Below are 17,343 nucleotides of genomic sequence, written 5' to 3' on the forward strand. Positions count from 1 at the left end.
AATTGTACTGTTTTTTCCTTACAGTTAAAATGGCTTAAGGTTTATCATTTATATACACACATACATACACAACAGAATGTAAATCATATCAGCAATTAGCAAATTAGCACTATCAACCTTCTGAGGGAGAGCCCTCGGTGTTTGGTCACTTGTCTGTCCTTTTTGAATCACAGATAGAGAGCTGAGAAAGCTACAGGATTTGAAAACCATAAAGTCAGACGCATCTCAGACTGTAACTAGACCATTGCCCTGACATTCTAACATCCACACATCCATTAAGCACGGGGAAGATAAGAACGTTCACATGGCGAGGGCGGCGTGCAGTGCCCATGTGCTGGAGCTCTCAGAGACACATGTACCTAGAGTAGTCTCAGAAGCGTGCATACAGCGCTGAACTCTAAACCTGAAGTCAAAAGAGTCTGAAGGAAAGGATGCAGCTGGTTTAGCAAATACTCAAGATTTTCTTAAGTCTTTCAGGAAACAAAGACTGTGGAAAGATTTGAGCAGCTATTTTAAGTAAAAAAAAAAAAAAAAAAACCAAAAACCTTACAGTTCTGAAATGTCTTTTTCTTCATTGTTCAATTGTTTGTTATAGAAGGAAAAAGTGACTTTTCATAAACCTTTATTCTGTCAGGATAAAAGGGAGGTTGAAGGCTCACTGACCCTAGGACTGACCATGCGAGGAATACAGATTTTCCAGGTTTGTATCAAATGGTGTTGGGCAGGTTTTACTACAGAGAATGCTTGTGTGACCCCCACCAAGGCTCAGTCCTCATTTCCCTTTTGTCAGCACAGAGGTGGGTGACATAAGTCTGTGGATGGCGTGGCTCTGCCTGCCTAGACAGTAGTCAGTCCCCTTAGCAGAAAATGCAGGGTGGACGATCGGCCCAGGCTTGACACTCACAGAGTGTCACTGTCCAAACGTTGCCCCTTGGAGCTTATGACTTGTCGTGTTCTTCTCTCCTACCTTAAAAAGCACCCACCCAGGGACTTCAGCATGCATTACGGTTGTCTGATATACATAGTGTCCCATAAATGGGTGGGGACAGTGTTATCCTTTAGAGATTAGGAGGAGTTAGCTCCCTGTGAGGAAGCTATAAAGATGTCTTATCTTCCGTGTGGGAAAATACCCAATTCTGGAAGTCTCAGTCCCTTCCCAGTTGCTGCGTGTCTGAGTCCTTTGGACTTCATATTTAAACTTAGAAGTAAGTGACAGTTGCCTTTGGAAGGCCAGTGCATACAGTGCACAGGAACTGCAGGCTGTTGTCGCTGACCTTAATGACTGTCGGCCCTTTTCCAAAAAAGGGCTGAGGACTGTTTCAGATTTGAATTACTGAATTTTAGTTTATTATAAGTCAAGACAGTTTTAAGATAATCTATCCCATTTCCCCTAACTGCCTATGTACTGAAATTCTTCCCACAGAATCTAGAAGAAGAGAAACAGTTGCTCTATGATTTCCCCTGGACGAATGTTGGGAAGTTGGTGTTTGTGGTGAGTGTACAGAAACTTAGGGAAGAGGGGTGCGGGGGGAGGGGAAAGGAAGTCTCATCGTTGATTTTGAGAATTTTGGAGGTTTTACTTTGAAAATACTGTTTCTAAGGATAAAAGTCGTCTCTTTATTTGAAAGGAGTTGGGGTGGGTTTTGTTTTGTTTTTAAGTAGAAGCTAGGGGCAGGTGGAATGACTCACCTTGGTGGGCTTGCATCCAAACTTGGCAACCTGGGTTGAATCCCTTGAACATACAAGACTGTCTTGACCTGCCCCCATACACAAAGTGGCTTGCACACACACATACCCCAGCATACACAAAATAAATAAATGTTAAAAAGCTTTTTTTAAAAAGCTGACATTTTGCTTCCATGAGTATCCTCATAAGCAGTTATTTATGTCAGCAGCAAATTAAAATCAAAGACTATAATCTGTGCGTCCAGTGTCTGCCACACTGTCTTAAGTAACTGGAATTGCAGAGGAGGAAAGCGAAGGGGAAATATAAGGTAAATCGATCGAATAGAACCATTTAAAAGTCCACAGCAGACAGCCTGTTGGCACGCAGGGTAAATGAGGCAGTGTGGAGACTGGCTGGTGGCCTCAGATGGCTCTTAGTGCGAGTGAAGAATTAAAGTGACATCAAAAGATGTTCCCATTAATGCTGGCTATTAACATTCACCCCGTGGTCATCTTCAGTAGTCTGCTGTAAGCAGTAGGGAAGCGCTCCATCTTCAGGATCTTGAGGGTGAGTCGGGTTCTAGGACAGTCATGTTCTCCGTGGTAGCATTCAAAGAGTTGCAGTCCCTGTTATCTGTGTCTGTTTGGAGGCCACTGAAACCCACAATTTTACTGATCTCTGAAGCAATTTAGAAAAGTGGACCAGGAAAAGCGGCAGCTGGGGACATACATTCTTCCCTGCAGATGAGAGGGCCTGTGCAGATGAAGGGCCACCTTAGCTTGTTGGCCTCACACTGGCTCCTCACAGCCTGCCACTCAGAAGGCCCAACTCTGCATAGTTGCTTGGGTGCCGTCTGCTCTGGCCTCGCTCACATGCAAACTGGAACATGTTTTGCCCACACTCCATACCGCTGCTGCCATGGTCTGGACCTTTTCCAGAACCGTGAAAATCAGAGCCAGACCATGGTGGCACACACCTTTAATCCTAGCACTTGGGAGGCAGAAACCTGGTCTGCAGAGTGAGTTCCAGGACAGCCAGGGCTACACAGAGAAACCCTGGCTCAAACAAAACAAACAAACAAACAAAAAAATGAAACTTGTGACCCAGTTTGCCCCCTTCATGGCCCAGAATCAGTAGTGATGTTAAGACTCTAGGGTACCGTGATCCTCGACTCCTGAAACTCACACCACATCACTCTTAGTTAAGATTTTGTTGAAGATGACAGATCTCTCAGCCTCATTCCCTTCCTCAAGGGATTTTTGATCCTGAGATTCTAGCCTGGAGAGAGGAATCCATTTTGACCAGTTTCCCAGTGCAGTCTACATGTGTGACCTTGAGCTAGTGACTCAGTTTCTCTCATTCATTCTTGGGCGGTTGTAGCAGGCTTTTCACTGTAGATGTCTTGTGAGGATTAAATGAATTGATGCCTGCTTAGTGCTCAGATATTGCCATCCCAGCGTTGGGGTCCAATAAATTGAAGAGCCAAGGCTTTAAAAGAATCCGCACAATCTATATGTGAACTACAGTTCGCTGGTGCTTGGCCTCAGCTCCATTTCTTATTTGCTACATTAAGGTGTTAGGATCGCATCTGGAGGGAGGGGTCCCCTATGCTAGGACAAAGAAGATGAACACGCCCAACCCAACCCACTGTCCAGGTTTCCCAGAAACCCTGAGTTTGGTGTCCCATGTCCTTTGACAGCTCTGATGAGGAAACATGTCCCTCAGAGGATGGTCCGTTGAGCTTCACACATCTATAAGAATCTTACTAGCCGGGCGTGGTGGCGCACGCCTTTAATCCCAGGGAGGCAGAGGCAGGCGGATTTCTGAGTTTGAGGCCAGCCTGGTCTACAAAGTGAGCTCCAGGACAGCCAGGGCTATACAGAGAAACCCTGTCTCAAAAAAAACAAAAACAAACAAACAAAAAAAAAGAATCTTACTTGAAATATAAAGGGGAATTTGGCAGTTCGTAACGTTCTCTGCCACAACCTGATTTGCATGTTTCCTCCACAGGGCAAGAAGTTTGAGATTTTACCGGATGGCCTTCCGTCCGCCAGGAAGCTCGTCTACTACACAGGCTGCCCCACGCGCTCCCGGCACCTCCTGCAGCTCCTGAGCAACAGCCACCGCCTCTACATGAACTTGCAGCCCGTCCTGCGCCACCTCCGCAAGCAGGAGGAGAATGAAGGTGAGACAGTCATGGTCATGGCAGTGTGCAGCCCAGTCCCTGATGGGGAAAGCAAAGGGTGGCTTGCCTCAGCTGGCCTCTCTTTATGAGATAGAATTTCTCTGTGTAGCCCTGGCTGTCTCGGAACTCTCGATGCAGACCAGGCCTGCCTCTGCCTCCTGAGTGCTGGGATTAAAGGTGTGAAGTACAGTGCCCAGCTGCCTCTGCTGGCCTCTTTCTCTACCTGCTAGGAGCAGGAAATTTTAAGAACCTCCAGAATGGGATTTTTAGAGACATGGACCAGAACTTGAGAACCAAGTTGCATTCAGTTTGCAGTCCTGTAGGGATGACCGAGCAGGTCCTCCACCTCATGTGTTTCTAGCCCCTGACTTGAAAAGCTTGCAATGGGCTAGGGTGGAAGCCTTCTGTACTCGAGTGCTGAGTGTTCCTGTCTACAGCTGTCTGCAGGAAGTTGTAATCCCTTCCAATGTGACGCTTTCCTTAGCCCCAAGTGAAAGTGAACATAGACCACAGCTTCTCTGATTGACAGCAGGGAGACCCTCAAGCTGACCCTATAATAATAACAATGGAGAAGGCCTTTTCCATCCAAGGACTTTGCCCAAGGCCCTGTCAGGGCTTTGAGGAGATGTGCTGGACCTGAAGACGATGTTTGAGTTCCTAGTGCTGTTCCTGACAAGGGGCAAGCTGCGCTGTGCAAGGAAGGAGCCTGTGTTGGCGGCCTCTGGCTGCTGACGAGTTTAGCAGTTTCTGTCTTGGTCATCAGTTATGGCGCCCCAGGCCTCTTCCACTTAGTCAACACCAGCTTCTCATCCGCAAAGGCCTTGTCACATATTTGCTTAGAATTGCTTTCAGTTTGTTCCACAAAATCCTATTGTGGTCATTGTCACAGTAATCAGATTAGAGATGGAATGTCTGCCTGGGCCCTGGGACACAGTGACTCCTGCTTTAGGACTCTATATGAGACAAGTGCTGACCAATGCTCCCATGGAGAGCAGGGGCTGTCCTCCCTCTGTCTAAAGAAGACGTGACGTGCATCTGATCAACTTTTCTAAAGCCAGACATGGCCAGATGTGTGTGGAGAATCCCTGACTGTACAGTGATGAGAGGGCGAGTCACCCACTCCCTGCCGTCTGCCACTGTGACTCTTCTGTGACAGGAGCTGGTAGCACCGTGCGGTGTAGTGCTTCTACCGCAGACTGCCCGTTTTTCCCAGGTTGACTCATCTCTGGGCTGACATGAACACTAAGAGGAATCCAGACAAATGTACCAAGAGGGAGCTTATGAGACAGATGAGCCAACTGGGTACAGAGCCCATGGTTGTTTTCCAAATGTACCTCATTGCTAAGTGGCTACCATGGCACCTTAAAAGGTTCATCTGTCCCATCAGCTCTCAACCCAAAGCATTTAGTAATGCAGATGACCTTAAGGGGAGCCCTTGAGAGTCTGATCTTCCCTGCAGAGATAAGGTAAAAGTTGCGAAAGATGCTGAGCTCTTAGAGGCCAGGGCATCATCCCCTTAGTGTATTGGGAGCTTAAGTGAGCAAATGTCTGTTCACTCTGCCACCATAACAGAACACCCCAGGCTGCTGACGCATAGAGAATGTCTGGCAGGGACTTCCTGATGCATCATCCAAAGGGCAAGGAGCAGGCACAGGAGAGTGTAGGAGGCCTCTCCCACGGCAGCGGCAGCAGCAGTGCTGTCCCTGAGTAAGGACAGAGCTCCCACAGCCTAGTCACCTCTGAACAGCCCCACATCTCACTCTGATACAGCACTAATGAAGTTTTAGCCTGAGTTTGAGGGGGTATTCAGAGCACAGTAAGGGTGGAGGAGTGATAACGGTGTAAACTGCAGTGCTTATTTGGTTGAGTTTAAATAAATGATAGAGACAGGATTCTTACAAAGAAAATATGTTTGTTTGTTTGTTTGTTTGTTCATTTGTTTTACTTAGAGGTATCTTCAGATCTGAAGAAACTGTCACACCAAGTTTCTGTGAGCTAGCTTTACTGCAGATCCACTAGTCCACCTGTAATCTGGATTATTTTAACCAGAAAAGCCCTTTTATGGGATTAGTTGAGCATAAAAAGAAGGAGTGTTCTTACATTTCACTTCTACGCACCTTTCTAAGATACTACCGTCTCGCCATTTTTATAGACAGTGATCACAAGAATACTGCCATGGGGGTGAGAGGGGAAGAAAGTTGCCTTGAGTCATGAAAACTGTTACAGTTAGGCTGCAGTTCCTAGAACATCCGTGGGTCGCAGGCCAAGAAGCCACACTTCCTACACTAAATTCCAAAACAGACTCTGTAGAGAGCATAGGTATCCTGACCATACGCCTTGTGCTCAGAAGGAGGCAGGGCTGCGTCTGCCAGACCTCTGTTCTCTCTTCCGCCACCCATTTTCCCCTGGAGAGCAGGTGGAGGTGCAGGTTCAGGGCTGTGTGCAGACATCAGGGCTGCAAATGACTCCACCTAGCCAAGAAGCAGGGCAAGTATGTCTATTAAGAAGCCCCCGAGATTCCAGCTAGACTGCTAGTCTAAAATTACATCAGTTTAATGTTCTTCCAATGTACTCTGTCCTTAGCATTGGTCTACTGTGTTTCTTTCTCCTCAGTAGTAAGACAAGGATAGACTGTTTCTCTGACATTTTTCTCACCTGAGATATAATAGGTATTCCGTTCTGAGCACAGCGCCCCACCACTACCACCACCACCATTATTCAGCTGAGACTCCTAACTTTGAGTGTGTTTAGCTCAGTGTTTGCCAAGAACGTTTCTTAATGTCTGGCTTTCCAGGGTCTGACTTTGACCGTATCAACAACAACACTGATCTGTTAAATCTGAGAACTTTTACCAATCAGAGGGCACCTGGTATGTCCCTAAACCAGTAATGATGACTATGGTAGATAACACCTCCTTGTTTGACAAAACAGGAGAAAGCCAGTCTTGGATTACTTTTGAAAAGCTAAGTTTTAGAATCTTCGAAAGAAATTTCCTGAACAACTCTGTCTTGTTAGGTTTAGCACCTAAAGGCATCAGGAGCCAAACTGAACATAGAGGCATGTAACATGGACAGCAGTCAGCACACTGACAGAGTGTGGAGGACCTGATTGTATGTAACATGCTGTTTTCTGACAGCTTTGCAGAATTCGGAAGCCTGTCGTGGCTGTCATGCAATGTCCCATTGCTCTGCAAGGTGTTAGATGCTCTCAGTTTTGAACTTGTATCACAGTGAACAGACAGGAAGGGGCATGCCATGACACTCTGAGGAGCCCACTTCTCTATAGTGAAGCTTCATTCTAAAGCCTACCTCCACCCAGATCCCCTGCTCTGCTGCCCTGGTGTTTTCTCCTTGTATAGTGTTCTGTGTCAAGCTCCAGTTCCCAGAATGCCTCAGTCACTAGATCAGAGAGGCTGCCCTTGATCTCAGCCTGACACCGTCCATGGCCTGGCTTAGTAGAGTATGCCGCTGAGCTGTGTTCTCCCACACAGAGAAAAAGCAGTACCGGGAATCCTACATCAGCGACAACCTGGACCTTGACATGGACCCACTGGAAAAGCGGTCCCGAGCCAGTGGGAGCAGCGCTGGCAGCGTGAAGCATAAGCGCCTGTCCCGCCACTCCACTGCCAGCCACAGCAGCTCCCACACCTCGGGCATCGAGGCAGACACCAAGCCCCGGGACCCAGGGCCGGAAGACAGCTGTTCAAGCAGCGCCATGCACCGGAAGCTGAAGACCTGCAGCTCCATGACCAGCCATGGCAGCTCCCACACCTCAGGGGTTGAGAGTGGAGGCAAAGACCGCCTGGAAGAGGACTCGCAAGATGAGGGTAACTTCTGTCGCTACGGCTACTCACTCACATGTTGGTCTTGTAGCCCTGTCGTCTGGGAAGTGACTAAGTGATGATGAGAGAGAAGAAGTCTCATTGCCTCCCCAGTGACCTGATTGTGTTGCCTGTGTCTGTTACGGACCTTTGCAACTAGAGGGTTGGCGGATTGTGGGACGTGAAGGGGACAGAAACCCTGTAGCCCTTATGCCTTACGTTTTTCATCCCCGTAAGAAGTGAGGCAGTGGTTAGGTCCACACCGTCCAGTATCCCCCTCTTTCTCTAAAAAGAAAATTGCATCCAGTACATGGTATTAACTCCCAAAGTGTTTCTTGAGTGCTCTACCTTTTAACCAAAACTACAGGGAGTATAAAAGAACTACAGAACCTGGCTGCCAGGAAATTACTCTCCGCTGAGATAAAGCAACAGGTCCCAGCCTGTGTCAGGCAGATTTAGCATCCATGTGCTTCTTTTTAAGCCCATTTCTATTTCACATTAGAGCTATAGCATCTGGGGTTGATGAAAAAAAAAAAGCCTATTAACTCTCTTAAGAAACACTGCACAGCAAGTCAGGCTCCTGAGTGCTTCCTGCAGCTCTGAGGCAGCTGCCGTGGGAGGTGGGAGGGCAGGTGGGTGTGGGTCAGCAGTTCTGGCCCCGGTGCTAGTGACCCATCAGCATCCGTGGGCCCTGAGGCATGGCAGCAAGACCATACAGCTTCTCCTCTTCCTTAAAGAGTAGAGTAATTGATATCAAACATGGCATGAGAGGTCATGCCGTAACAACAGTTCTTCAGAAGGGAGCATGTCACACTGAGAATTCGTCCCTAGAGTTCCCAGATGTGAACATCTACCTGGCTACCCTCACATGTGTGCTATGGCTGTGGGCTGTGGTCTTCGTTTCCCTTTGGGTCATTAACTGTCTTCTTCCCTGCCTACGTCTCAGAAATAGAGATGCTGGTTGATGACCCCAGGGACCTGGAGCCGATGACCGAAGAGTCGCTGGAAGTCAGCCCAGAGATGTGTATCTACATCACGGAAGATATGCTCCTGTCGAGGAAGCTGAACGGACACTCAGGTGAGCTCTTAGGGCAAGCTGTTGCCTGCAGAAGCCCCCAGGCAGGCGCCTCTAAAAATAGGATGGTGGTTGGGGACTCTGAATCCACCAGGGAGAAGAGCCACTGCAGGTGGCCTGACCCCGGGCCAGGTGCCTTCTGTGGCAGAGATGGGTGAGGGCACCAGGAAGGAATATTAGCATCTTCTACCCAGATTGTGGACCACAAGTCCATGTTGGAGGATAGCTAGATTTTGTCTTCTTCCTTTCTACCCCCTTGCTCCCTTGCTGTTATAAATCTGAGAACTAGAGAACCACATAATGGCCCTAGAGGAAACCTTGGAGACCCTTCAGTTTTGAAAAAAAATAGAGATTAACTAGAAAAGTGCCCATGGCTAGCAACAGAAGTCAGCCCCCAGGCTTGCTTTGGTTTGTGTCCTATACTGTATTATATGAATAGAAGATCTGCAAGAAAAAGTGTCAAACCAGTTTGACTTTTAGATAGACTTTCTTAAATTTTGTATTTACATGAATTCTTCTAGGAAGTGTGCCTTCACTGTAACTTCAGCTCGAGGGTTGTATCAATGTTCTGTAGGGCACGTTTCTCTGAAGCTAGCAGTGTGGGTTTGATCTAAACCTTTTACCACATGTCACCAATCAGAGTCCTCTGTTGCTCAGGCATAAGACTTGGGGAGCCGGCACTGGGAAGGGGCCCTGGACGGTTGTCCTCCAGACACTGTCAGCTTTGAGCATCAGTTGTCAGAGGGGAACTACACAGACACACGGCTGCTGCCATCCTGGCTCTTCCTGGACAAGAGTACAGGGGACAGTTCTCTGTGGGAGTGCATTGGCTCGCTCAGCCCAAGCACAGCTTATAGATGTTTAGCCTGAGCCACGGTAGACAGGCCAGACCTGTAGATGGGGAGTCCTCGCCCCCACCACACCAGGTTCATGATGCTAACCGACCTTGATTCTCCTACCCATTCTATTTATTATATTGAATTGTCTCCTTACATAGTAAATGTAAAGGAAGTGCTACATATTTGTGTTTGTAAAAAGGAAATGATTTAAAGGAGCATATACCAAAATGCCTAGGAAAGTAGAGTACATGGGCCACTGGAAAGTTCCTCAGATCATGTTTCTGCATTCAATTTTATGAGATTATTAATTTTGTAGTTTCAAATAGAAATATAATTTAAATAGAATGACCATTAATAATATTCAATAAACATGTATATGCCTTTTTAATAGTGAAAGAGAAAACAAACAGTGGATAGTTGAATTGCCTGATCACTAGACACCAGACTATTAGCCTTTACATGAGATTTGCCGAAGGATACTATGCAGAATTCAGAAGCTAGGCCAGAAAAGCACAAATTATGTAAAAGTGACGTAACTAAGACACGGACCATGTCAAATGTGACTTTGGGACCGTGGGGGCTTCCAGGATTTTCCTTGCTTCACCCTAATGTCCAGCATCTCTGCCACATGAGCCTTGCTTTTGGACCCTGACCTCAGATTCAGATGGAGGCAGCCATGCTTGAGTCTTGACTTCTTTAGTGGTGATATGGGCTTGGAGGAGATTGTTCGCAGGCAGAGGAGCCAAGGACACCAGAGAGCCCCCACACAATCATACTGTATCCCTGCCAGCGCAGAGCCCCTCAGTCCTGTGGGATCTGGGGTACACGCTCCTCGTGAGTCTAGAGCAAGCATCTGGCAATGCAGTGTGTACCACGCCCAAACGTGAGCGTCACCCAAGCATTCTAAACCACTGTGTGTGAACCAGAAGCAGCTTCACAAGTCACTGGGTTCTGTGTATTTACAAGGTGTATGCTAGGCTTTGGGCTGCTAGCAGTGGCTGAGTAAAAGCTTCCTGGAAGGTGGGGGACCCCACCCCTCTGAAGCAATTGTCCTTATGCCTCTCCTGCCAGTCCTCACTTGTTTCATCAACTGGCAACAAAAACTCCAGTGGTGTTCGGTCTGATACCCAGCTGGAGCTGGAAACATTTTTTTGGAGAGACACATCACTTACATGCTAAAGTCAGAATGTCAGCCTTAGATTTCTAGTTCTGAAAATTGAGGTTTCCTCGCAGCACAGAGGTGATTAAGGGCTGTGCTGACCTGAGACCCAGTGCTGAATTCTCCCTGCCATCCACATCCTAGTCTCTTCCCACTGGCGACTGCTGTGGGGGCGGAGGTCACAGTGGTCTGTTGACAAGCTGGAGCACCCAACCCTTGTGGACCACAACTCTTTAGTCATCGCTGAAAAGCTAGTTGAGAGCAGCCCGGGTATAAAAGGAAGCTAATGAGATATGGGCCTGGATACACAACCGGTTAATTATCTGGGCAGATTCCAGCCCTGGCCCATCTGACTGCAGAGGTCAGCATCCCACATCTGTCCACGTGGAAACAAAACTAGATGATATTGGTGCTCCACTCCGAGATGCGTGGAGAGAAGGGAGACTTGCAGATGGGGTAAAGAGGCCTCTTTACACCTAAGACCTGCATCTAACATTATAAATGGCTCACTCCTGGACCTCGCTCCCCCAGCCGCCCCGTCCTAGCTGTTCCTTGCTTCCTGCTAAGGAGTGGGCGCCACCAGCTGTGAGGCACAGCCACCACTCCCACCGGGGAGTCACTTGAGGCCTCAGCAGTGCTCACAGTTGGTAGTGGTACTTGTTAGAGAACACAAAGAGCTGTGTGAAGAGGTTACCGTGTTTTCTCTTTTACCTCAGGGTTAATTGTGAAAGAAATCGGCTCCTCCACCTCCAGCTCTTCAGAGACGGTTGTCAGGCTGCGTGGACAGAGCACCGACTCCCTTCCACAGGTACTGTGGATTGAGCCCTTCATCGTAGCAGCTAGAGTGACAGGCCTACTTACGTCAGACTGCGAGTCATGCAAATGAGCAAACACTAGCCAGAGGGAAAGGATTCGTGACATACATCCTCACTGTCTGCTGACTTATTTCATTTCGCTAGCTAGTTCCACTTACATTTGGGTTTTGATTTGGATAAATGTATACATTATTGCACGATCTCTCTAGCGCCCTCTGGGTGGGAGCCCCTAGTCTTCAGGCTTCTGGTTAACTGAGTATGTACACCTGAGCGGGTATGTCTGTGTCTTTGTCTGTGTGTCAGTGTGTCAGTGTGGTGTGTCTCTGGGCTGACTAGTCGCCTCAGCAGGTGAAAAGGAAAGGTTGCTGTTTGAGTGTGCTCATTGAAGAGCAGTTTCCACCCCGCTTTGCCTTTCAGATTGAATTCCAAAATGTGCTTTGCTGGGCTATCTATCTGCCAGCTGTGACCACTGAGTGGCTCAACGCTAAAAATGTATTATATTCTTTCCCCTTCTTTCTTTGCTCTTTGTGCGCGCTCTCCCTCTCTCCCTCTCTCTCCCTCTCTCCCTCTCTCTCCCTCTCTCCCTCTCTCTCTCTCTCTCCCTCTCCCTCTCTCTCTCCCTCTCTCTCTCCCTCTCCCTGGCATCCTCTTTCTCCTCTACCTTTTACCTCTACTTTTTTTTTTACCCATTTTTTGTACTTCTATAAAAGAAGCCAAACTTTGAAAATGACATTTACTAAATATTTTTCTAAAAGTCCCAGTATTAACCAGTATGTGTGACATGGAAACTAGAGGCCAGCTCTGCCAGCCCGTGTATGCCGCACTGCACACGGTCATCCCTGGACATCACAGGTGTCACAGCTGAGCAGAAAAGACCAAACCTACAACTCTCGGCCATTTGTGTGCCTTGAGGGTTTGTGGCAATGCCCAAATAATTTCACCTCTGAGACCCTTTTGAGACTGGGGAAGACTACTAGCAAGTTAAAGGGGTTATTCTGAATAGCTGATGTCACTCAGATGTGACACTTTGTAGCAAAATGTGTTCCTAGAACTTTTGTGTCTAGCAAATTGGTGTCTTTTTTCCCAACAAGATGTCCATTTTTGGTGCTAACCAGCAAACTTCGCCTGTCTGGTTTCTTGACTGCTCAATAACCATCTCCCATTTGTGGTATTACCTGAGTCAGCTTTTAACTTCTCTATTTTCCACCAAGACCACTTGGGATCATGAGTTCAAAAAGCCGGCCACCCACTGGTGGCATTTGGTAGGACAGGACCTCTTTGAGTGACCACAAACTGCTGATTTTTTTATTCTGCATTTCAAAAATTATTTTGTGTGTGTGTGTATGTGCACATGTGTGCACACACATGCAGATACCTGTATAAGCCAGACGAGAGTGTCATTCCCCAGAGACTGGAGTCATGAGTGGCTAAGAGCAGTGCTGTGGGTGCTTGAAGGTCTACCAGCTTGTCTGCAGGAGCAGCGGTACTAAGGCTAAGCCATCTCTGAAGCCCCAATTTCTTCCCAGCCTTTGGCAGCCAGAACACTTTATGTCCTGGACTCTTTAAAACTTGCTTCTTCAAGCTATGTTTCTTGAGTGATAATTGCTTTTCCATTTCTTATTAAAATATTAACAGACCCAAGCAGGAGAGGTATTAGCAAGTTGAACTGCCCTATCCTGATTCATTTATGTCACTCAATTTCACAAATGCTAGGACTGTAGCCCGCCTGACTTTGTGCTGGCTGTATACACTGGGAGGATTGCCACACAGCTGCCCCAGGCATTGTGATATACTCGGAGTTACTCCCCAAGAAGGGCACGTTCGGGTTGGAAAACCATTTCTAACATGAAAGGACTACTTGACATTTTACAGTTTGCAGCAGCTGTCTCTGCTGGGCAGAGACGTTACCTTCTCATGTGATCCATAATTGCATTTTTCTCACCCTTCTTTTATCTTGCAGACGATATGTCGAAAACCAAAGACTTCCACCGACCGCCATAGCCTGAGCCTTGACGACATCAGACTGTACCAGAAAGACTTCCTGCGCATTGCGGGCCTGTGTCAGGACACTGCTCAGAGCTACACGTTCGGGTGTGGCCATGAACTGGATGAGAGCGGTCTCTACTGCAACAGCTGCCTGGCTCAGCAGTGCGTCAACATACAGGACGCATTTCCAGTGAAAAGAGCCAGCAAGTACTTTTCTCTGGACCTCACTCACGACGAAGTCCCAGAATTCGTCGTCTAAGTCGCCCCTGCGGGCAGCCCTGCGGGCAGCCGCTGTCTGCTGGAGGCTGTGGAGTCTGAGGGTCTTTACACATTATTTGTGCCATAACTTTTTCACCCCAAACTTAGCTTTTTCTTTATAGTATTCGAGATGGAAACAAAAGCCTTGGGACAGTTGCACTTTAAGTATTATGCAGAGGTAAAAGAAACACAGAATGTAAGAGGAAGACAAGTGCCCAGGTGTCTATTGCCCCTTTGGAAGGAAGTGTGCGTTCCAGCTTTACCCAGCTTTCAGACTGTCGGACTGCAGTGTGTTTGTTCATCTCTTGTGTTCCGGTTCAAATTTATGTTTATCATGTGAAAGATATTATCGGCTTATCTGCTTGCTTATGAGTTTTTTAGCCACTTCCTCATGAGGCACAGTTTGAGGGGGAGGACAAAGGGGAGTTCTCTCTTATTTTATGGAGAGCCATTCTTAGTACGTAGCTATTGTTGCCTCACAGAGGTTGGTCCGAAATGAACACTGAAGTTGGTGGGGGTCTTATGTTCTAGCCAAAGATGTGTATGTGATGGAAGATGGAAGCCCCACTCAGAGTCCAGAAGGCATGTGCCGGGACACTGGGCTCCTTCACAAACGGACAGTGCTCTGTCCGCTGTTTTGTTCTTCCATGACCTTCCCAGGAAGCTCTGGGATTTGCCTGTGTTTGTGACATGGTACATTTTGCAGTTTACAAAGCTGGTGTATGTTAACAACCATTGGGAATGTCTCAGAAGACATTTGTTTGGTTGTATTTCCTTTGTTGGTTTTTAATGGTGGCCAACAGATGGTGATGCTAGTTTCTGCTTTAACAAGATACCCTAACTGTATGTATATGTTATACGTATCTAGATACGTGGAACTCTGTGTGTTTATGTGTTTGAAGCTTAGTGACTTCATTTGGACTTCAGTATATGTCTTGCACACATAGAATTTCTTGTTTAATGTCGAGGATGCTTAGACACAGACAATCAGTTGATAAATGTAGAGTGACTTTTCCATGTGTGCCTTTGGCCAAGATTCTCAACCCTGACTGCATAATAGACTTGTCCAGAGAGCTTTTAAAACATACCCAGGTCCCACCAGGCCAGTTTAAACCAGTCTCCTGTGGCTGGGAGATTGATTTAAAGTGTACCAGGTTGAGACAGTAATGCAGTAGGATTGGAGATCCAAAATTGTCTTTCTATTCATTTTGAAGTAAAAGTATACAGAAGATATTAGTGATGGAGAATGGGCCATTTTTAAGACAGGGCCTGCTACTGTTACAGTGTATAATGAAACCAAGCCAGGAGAATGAGTTTGGTCAACTTGATATACATTGAAGACGTTGCTTGCCCTTCAGGAGAGAACTTCATAGCACAATGTCTTTCTAGGAGATGTTTTTAATGATTTAGTATTTTACAACATTTGTTTACCATATTTTGATACTCCATTTTTGCTATCTGCCAGGTTTTATTAAAAAGAAGACTATGTATTATTTTCTAAAGAAACTCATATTTTTGTACAAACTTATGTTTCCAAGTAAGGAAGAAATAGATTTAGGGTCAGGCAGAACATAGCAGTGTTTCCCCCTGTCTAGGTCAGTGTCCCAGAGCCCCGTGGTAGCCGCAGGCATGCCCGGTCACCATGCTGCCCTCCTGTGCCGGCACGGCCTCAGCAGGGTCACATCCAGTAACTCTCACCTGACACTTTAAAGAAGGAAAAAGAAGTTCTGTGCTCATGACTTTATTTTGCTTTTGTCGAATGCTTTTAGAAGAACCAAAGTTTCAGATGCCAGAATGTATAAGTGTCTCAGTGTCCACAGATAGGCGAAGGGTGAAGGGGTCAGTCACCTGATGGCTTCTTTTGCTTCCGAGTCATTGCATAGTCTCATCACTGCTCACAGATGCTTAGGGGCCACACCCTGGTGAAGTACACGCTCTCCAGAGCCCAGATTGCCGTGCGTCCCCACAGCCCTCGGCGTCTCTTGCAGATACAGAGATGGAGAGGTTGCTTACTTGGATGTGTGCTTTATACCTTTTTTCTCTCTGCTCCAGAATCTAATCTTCGGGGTTCTGCCCAGGCTATCGATCGCCATTTGCCCTCTTCCAGGCAGACTTGGAAATAGTCTTAAAGGGTTTTCAAAGACAAGATCAGCCAGGAAACGGTTTCTCATTTCTGATCCCCCGGAGAATCATAGACATACGTGTATGTGGAGATCCACTTTGAAGAATTGACATTCTTGTATTGGGCAATCGTTTTCCAAAGTAAAAGGAGGAAAGTATAAAGCCGTCACTCATGCTGCTCTTGCTAGCGTGTCCATGGCTGGCAGACAGACGCACCCGTTCATCCGTCACCTCCCTGCATCACCTGCATCTGTATTTGCAACGGTGAGCTTTGTATCTAAGTAAGCTATAAACAGTCCTTTCTGTGAAAGGATCATCACGTCGGGATGATACTGAAAGTATGTTTAAAAAAAAAGAAAAAAAGCTACGGCGTTATTTTGTAATTATTTCTTAGAGGTGTTTCATGGTATGCGCGACCATCAATAAAGTTAACTTTTTTGCCTTTAAAGGCGTCTGTCTCTCGTTATTATACTTCTCAATGAAACAAGAACCAGAGAGAATCCATTGTATGCTTTCTTTCTGATCTTCTGTCCCACGATGAATAATATTTAAAACAACATTGTGATGATGGGGATGCTGAGTTCTGGGCATACCAGGCCTGCATTAACTCGTAATAGAACGGCACATGTTGATTGTAATGTCCATGGGGCAGTGATTACTGCCAGCTAGGAGAGCCAGCAAGGTTTCAAGGGCTTTTCCAGACACTGGAGCAGTCTCATCAGAGGCTAAAAGGACTAGTTCAATATGTGTGTGTGTTTGCATGTTTACATTTTTATTTATTTATTGTATGTACATGTGGGCACACATATGCCATGGCACTGAGGTAGAGGTCAGAGGACAGGCACAGACACTGGTTCTTCCTTCCATCACGTGGGTTCCAGAGATTGAACTCAGACTTGGCGGCATGTACCTTGGCTCACTAAGCCAGCTCCTTGACTCTAAAGGAACTACTTTAAAAAAAAATTAATCAATTAAAACAATAACTTAAACGTAGTCCTTTAAAACTGTCTGTGGGGTGTTGATTTTGGTCATTTTTATGTGGCTGCATTCACAAGGCTGAAAGGTAAAGGCCAGAGGCATAAAGGGAAGGGTGGCTCTCTCCAAAGCCCAGCTCATCCCTGAAGACAAGACCAAACGTTTCTTCACTCCAGTTTTCTTGGCTACAAAGTGGCAGTAATAATTCCAAGGATTGTTTGAGAAATTAGATGCCCCTGGTTAGTAGGGTGAGAGACGAGGGTTTTCAGAATGTCAACAGACATTTAGCTCTTAAGACACAGAGCCGTTTAGCAGTCTAGAATCCCACATGAGAGGTAGGTGCATGAACACTTTGCATGTGGAAGTTAGGCACCGTCCTAGTTAGGGTTTTACCGCTGTGGCTAGACACCAAGCAACTCTTACAAAGGCAAACATTTCATGGGG

The 17,343-nt window shown here is 46.8% G+C and overlaps 1 protein-coding gene across 3 annotated transcripts in view; it reads left to right on the plus strand.

Moving 5' to 3' along the window:
* The window catches only part of Frmd6 (FERM domain containing 6), a 74,500-nt gene extending 58,128 nt beyond the window's left edge, over nucleotides 1–16,372 (plus strand). For all 3 annotated transcript variants that reach the window (XM_029484601.1, XM_021179383.2, XM_029484602.1), the window contains exons 8-14: nucleotides 635–700; nucleotides 1,424–1,492; nucleotides 3,677–3,851; nucleotides 7,342–7,677; nucleotides 8,618–8,749; nucleotides 11,461–11,552; nucleotides 13,520–16,372. In XM_029484601.1, the coding sequence (XP_029340461.1) occupies nucleotides 635–700; nucleotides 1,424–1,492; nucleotides 3,677–3,851; nucleotides 7,342–7,677; nucleotides 8,618–8,749; nucleotides 11,461–11,552; nucleotides 13,520–13,804 (1,155 nt within the window). In that variant the 3' untranslated portion in view covers nucleotides 13,805–16,372. The remainder of the gene's footprint in view (nucleotides 1–634; nucleotides 701–1,423; nucleotides 1,493–3,676; nucleotides 3,852–7,341; nucleotides 7,678–8,617; nucleotides 8,750–11,460; nucleotides 11,553–13,519) is intronic.
* Nucleotides 16,373–17,343: the final 971 nt, after the last annotated feature.

This window comes from Mus caroli, chromosome 12 (genome assembly GCF_900094665.2).
Source record: "Mus caroli chromosome 12, CAROLI_EIJ_v1.1, whole genome shotgun sequence".
Taxonomy (NCBI): domain Eukaryota; kingdom Metazoa; phylum Chordata; class Mammalia; order Rodentia; family Muridae; genus Mus; species Mus caroli.